The sequence below is a fragment of the Pollachius pollachius genome, assembly GCF_949987615.1.
Source record: "Pollachius pollachius genome assembly, chromosome: 12".
In the NCBI taxonomy this organism is placed as follows: domain Eukaryota; kingdom Metazoa; phylum Chordata; class Actinopteri; order Gadiformes; family Gadidae; genus Pollachius; species Pollachius pollachius.
In genome coordinates, this window is record NC_136945.1 from 22,296,605 (window position 1) to 22,301,967 (window position 5,363).

A 5,363-nucleotide genomic window follows, 5' to 3' on the forward strand; every position below is an offset into this window, starting at 1 on the left:
GTCTGGTTGGTCCTGTGTGTGTGGGTCTGGTTGGTCCCTGTGTGTGGGTCTGGTTGGTCCCTGTGTGTGGGTCTGGTTGGTCCCTGTGGGGGGGTCCGTGTGAAGCTCTGGGGTGTCCACGAGGGTGCTGCAGGTCCTGAGCAGCGCGTCTGTCTTCACTCTGATGCGGTCTCTCAGTCTGCTTCTAATGTACCGCTCAACACAGGCCTGCCACTTGGCAAGGAAGCACGGCGTGTATGTGTGTCTTTGTGTGTGTGTATGTGCGTGAGTGTTGGAGTGTGTATATGTCTGTGTGTGTGTGTGTGTGTGTGTGTGTGTGTGTGTGTGTGTGTGTGTGTGTGTGTGTGTGTGTGTGTGTGTGTGTGTGTGTGTGTGTGTGTGTGTGTGTGTGTAAATTGGATGTGTGTCTGTGTGTATATCAGGTAGAGAGAGACAGCGTGGGAGAGAGAGTGTGTGTGTGTGTGTGTGTGTGTGTGTGTGTGTGTGTGTGTGTGTGTGTGTGTGTGCCTGTGTGAAATTGGTACCTGTGTTGTAACAGCTTCATATGAGATTTGTTTTGACATTGCCTGTGTGTGTTTTTGGTTGGTTGGATTTGTCTTTGTTTGGGCTTATCATTGAACTAATGTGGGAGACAGAGGCGGGGGCAAGAGAGAAGGGAGAGACAGGGGAGAGAGGGAGAGAGAGAGGGGAGAGTGAGGGAGAGGGGGAGAGAGGGAGAGAGAGAGAGAGGGGAGAGAGGGGAGAGAGGGGAGAGAGGAGGGAGAGAGAGGGGGAGAGGGGGAGAGAGGGAGAGAGAGAGAGGGGAGAGAGGAGGGAGAGAGGGGAGAGAGGGGAGAGAGGGGAGTGAGCAGGGAGAGACAGGGGAGAGAGAGAGGGGAGAGAGGGGAGAGAGAGGAGGGAGAGACAGGGGAGAAAGCAAGAGAGAGGGGGAGAGAGGGAAAGAGAGGAGATGATTGTATTTTATTTTGGGTTGACTGGTTTACCTGCATGTCAAGTCCAAGTGTTTGATACATTTGATTGTACATAGATGTGTGTAGTACTGTATGTCGACGTGTGCGTATATAAGAAAGAGAAACAACAACGGTAAAAACAAAAGCGAGGTAATGGGAAGGAGAACACGGGAAGTAAGAGGCTGTAAATACGTTTTCGTTGTTGTGCTGTTGTGGTTTTCCTGTTTTTCTTTGTGATGTGTGCGGTGCTGTTTGTCCGGTGGTGTATTTGTGTCGGGGCTTGTGGCTGTTGCAGTGGCTGTTGGTGCTGTTGTGTGGTTTGTTTGTTGTGTGTTCTTTCCTTTGTATTCATGGTGAATCCATGGTTGTGTTACTACGGTGTATCCCTGGTTGTGAATTCATTGTTGCGTATTCATGGTGTATCTGTGGTTGTTTATTCATGGTTGTGTACTCATGGTGTATCTGTGGGTGTGTACTCATGGTGTATCTGTGGGTGTGTACTCATGGTTGTGTATTTATGGTGTATCTGTGTTTGTGTACTCATGGTGTATCTGTGGGTGTGTTCTCATGGTTGTGTATTTATGGCGTATCTGTGTTTGTGTACTCATGGTGTATCTGTGGGTGTGTATTCATGGTTGTGTACTCACGGTGTATCTGTGGGTGTGTACTCATGGTTGTGTACTCACGGTGTATCTGTGGGTGTGTATTCATTGTGTATCTTGTGTACTCACGGTGTGTTTGTTTCGTCCTCCCTCTCCCCCCAGACGAGCGGGGCCCCCCCCTGCGGAGGCAGAAGTACGTCTTCAACATCAGCTCCCTGGAGCGGGACAGCCTGCTGGGGGCGGAGCTACGCGTCCTGAGGAAGCCCCGCCTCCTGGAGCCCCGCCGGGCCCCGGGGGGAGGGGCTCCCTTCCTGAGGCTGTACACCTGCGCCTCAGGTAAACAGAAGCCCGCCCTCCTCCAGACCCGGACGCTGGAGGACCTGCCCTCGGGGGGAGGGAGGGGGGCGGGAGGGACCAGCAGCCGCTGGGAGGTGTTCGACATCTGGAAGGTGTTCAAGGGCTCCCGGAGCCAGCAGGCCTCCTCCTCCTCCTCCTCCTCCTCCTCCTCCTCCACCCTCTGCTTTGAGCTGGAGGTTCTGGAGCAGCGGGGGGGCCGGCCCCTGGACCTGCGGGGGCTGGGCTTCTCGCGGCCCGGGCGGACCACGAAGGAGAAGGCCTTCTTCCTGGCGTCGGGGCGCACCCAGAAGCACGAGCTGTTCTACAACGAGATCAAGGCGCGCTCCGGCCACGACAACAAGACCGTGTTCGAGTACCTCTTCACGCAGCGCCGCACGCGCCGCGCCCCCGCGGCCCGGGGCGGCAAGAAGCCCCCGCAGCATCACCACGGGCAACAGCAGCAGCATCAGCACCATCCACCGCCGCCGCCGCCGGGACCGCCGCCGCCGGGACCGCCGCCGCCGCCGCCGCAGCTCCAGCAGCACCCCGCCGCCGGGAAGCCGCTGGCCCGCCCGCGCTGCCACCGGCGGCAGCTGCACGTCAACTTCAAGGAGATGGGCTGGGACGACTGGATCATCGCGCCGCTGGAGTACGAGGCCTTCCACTGCGACGGCGTCTGCGACTTCCCCATCCGCTCGCACCTGGAGCCCACCAACCACGCCATCATCCAGACGCTCATGAACTCCATGGACCCCGAGTCCACGCCGCCCACCTGCTGCGTCCCCACGCGGCTCAGCCCCATCAGCATCCTGTACATCGACTCGGCCAACAACGTGGTGTACAAGCAGTACGAGGACATGGTGGTGGAGACCTGCGGCTGCAGGTAGCCGCGCCTGGGGCCCTGTGAGGCGGGGGGCGTGGGCAAGTAGGAACAGAGAAAGGAAGGGAAAAGGGGGGATGGATGGAGAGAGGTTTCAGGAGGAGGATGTGAAGGGTGAGTTTGATAGCTGTGTCTATGCTGTAGTCTGGCCGATTGACCAATCGCAGGAACTCTTAAGGAGCAGGAGGGCGGGACCTTGTATTGTCAATCACCGGTGGGTCTCGTTGGGAAAGCAGAGACAGAGAAGGTGTGAGCCATGAGAGAGAGACAGGGGCGAGACAGGGAATAGAAGATTGAGGGTTTTTTTTAGGTATGTGGTGTGAGGCATGAGGTTACAGATGAAAACGAAACAAAGCACACAATGAGAAGGGGATGTACAGAATCTAAGGATGAAGAAAATACTTTGTTCAAGACCAAAGCAACCCGAACACTGAGCAGACATTAACCAGTGTGTTCACTCTTCACTTCAGCTTGGCACTGCCGAGCGAAAAAGCGAACAAGAATGTAAGCTGAGCTGAACCAGCGGCAGGCAGAACGCTGCAAGCTTTGGCTCACGGCGGACTCCCAGCTCTCCATGGCGTTCTTGCCATTCTTCATCCGACTGACACTTCAAACATAACTTTATCGACATCAGACATTTCTGAACAGAGTGTTTTGTTGTATGCAGCAAAGTGACCGGAAAACTGTAAAATACTTGTAACTGATGATATTGTTCTGTATGTTTTGTGCTGTTGTTTGGTCATCTTTGAATTTGATTTGTGTTTCTATTAATGTGTAAAATAAGATTTTGGTAAACAATATTAGAGTAAATAATACTTCCAGCACTCGTTGTCCTCCCAGCCTTTGAGTTACGTCAATTTTCTTCATATTTTGCCTTAAATCCCACTTCAAGTCGCAAAGTGCGTCCTAGGCCTACATCATACAGACGACGGGAAAACTCCCCAAAACCCAGAGAGAGGAACCGTCAAGAGGGAACACTGAGGAGGGATCCCTCCTTACAGGGACGCTAAGGAACACTCGGACTTGAGTAAGGTACTTCAGAATCAGCGGTAAACACTGCGTTGTGGGAATCTGCACTAAAGGCCGGTGTCCGCGTTGTCTGCACCGAGGTCGCCTGAACGAGACGTTGTTATCTCCACGTCAAGCACGAGAGGAATCTGAGCTGTGTAAATACAGAGCGGCCGTGATGGAGTGCTCGTCTGACCTGCTCTCCACGAGCGGAAAATAGCACAGCATGTACCCCGATAACGAACACACACACACACACACACACACACACACACACACACACACGGCTGATTAATGATCAGGAACCATCTCCCAGGCCTGGATGGAGATGACCCATCTTCTCACCACCCCACTAGACTAAACTACAGAGGGTATTTGTATTTCCTTCCCAAGCCAAATATCTCGATTTATTCCAAGAATGCACCGTTTAGAAGTGTGTCATCGTATGCTGCCAAGCCATTTCCAAGGGAGATGATGTGATAATGCTACCATGCTATGTTGAGATGGTTTACGCGTGACTAATGGATTGGTTATTCAGAGAGCGAAAAGGAGGTACTGGAGCATCTTAAATAGCTTTGGTAGCATAACAGATCATTTTGTCAGTTGAAGAACCTAGCCGCTATTTGCATGTCTGAAACTGCTTATGAATACCTCTTGGTTAACCGTAAATTAAATATTTAAAAGTGATTTGGATTGAAATTCGTTAAATGAAAGACATACTTCAATTCAGCTTTCCAAAATCGGTCCAAAAAACGCAACAAACCCAAATTCCGAACAGATGATTGCGTGCGTAGATTCCTCTTGAATAGGGTACAGACTATTGAGCAAATATGACTATGTGTACATTTTTAAAGACTTTTTATATATCGAGGGGAGGATTCTATGGGATTATGTAAAGTTTGTTATGTCATTACAAATGGATGTTGATTAAATTAAAAAATGAACACCAGTTGGATCTGTTGTTTAGGTTTGTGATCAGCACTTTTTTTAAACAATATTTCACACATTTCCCATGTCCAGTGGAACAGGTTTTATTCATCACATGAAGGGAAAAGACCCACATTATACAATGCAGTGATGGACTCGAGACCTTATAACCCAGCATGTATCTCGCAAACCAAAGAGTGCAGAAACATTTATCTGTCAAGCTAAATGAGCTATTGTTGATAGAAGATAAGATAGTACTATTGATCCTGGCCGCTCCAAGCTAATGTTCTCCTGAAAGATGCGAGCAAACTATTAAGTCATTTTATAAGACACTTTTCCAAAAGGAAACTACAGTTGAAGATACATGAAATCCAGGGGCACGATGGAGTTACAACCATCTTGCCTGCAGATATCGGGGTCCAAAACAGAACCTCCTGGCTTCTACTCAAACTCCCTAACCACTAGAAGACTACCCTGCGCCTCTCTCTCCTGATTTAGTGAGCCGTAAAACTGCCAGGACGTTATGGCTAGCCTATCCTCTTCACTCGCAATGCTACAAACAGTTCCCCCTTACTAACTGTTTGTGGATGTTTCAGTCCGCGCTTCGCCGGGCTCCTGGAGTGGCTAAAGGTTACCAGGCGATGGGCCAACTGCCATCTC

The 5,363-nt window shown here is 51.2% G+C and overlaps 1 protein-coding gene across 1 annotated transcript in view; it reads left to right on the plus strand.

Annotated features, from left to right (window-relative positions):
* Window positions 1-4,647, plus strand: part of gdf5 (growth differentiation factor 5) — a 9,606-nt gene extending 4,959 nt beyond the window's left edge. Inside the window, exon 2 of the mRNA XM_079747516.1 lies at window positions 1,715-4,647. Coding sequence (XP_079603642.1) covers window positions 1,715-2,775 — 1,061 coding nt within the window. The 3' untranslated portion in view covers window positions 2,776-4,647. The remainder of the gene's footprint in view (window positions 1-1,714) is intronic.
* Window positions 4,648-5,363: the final 716 nt, after the last annotated feature.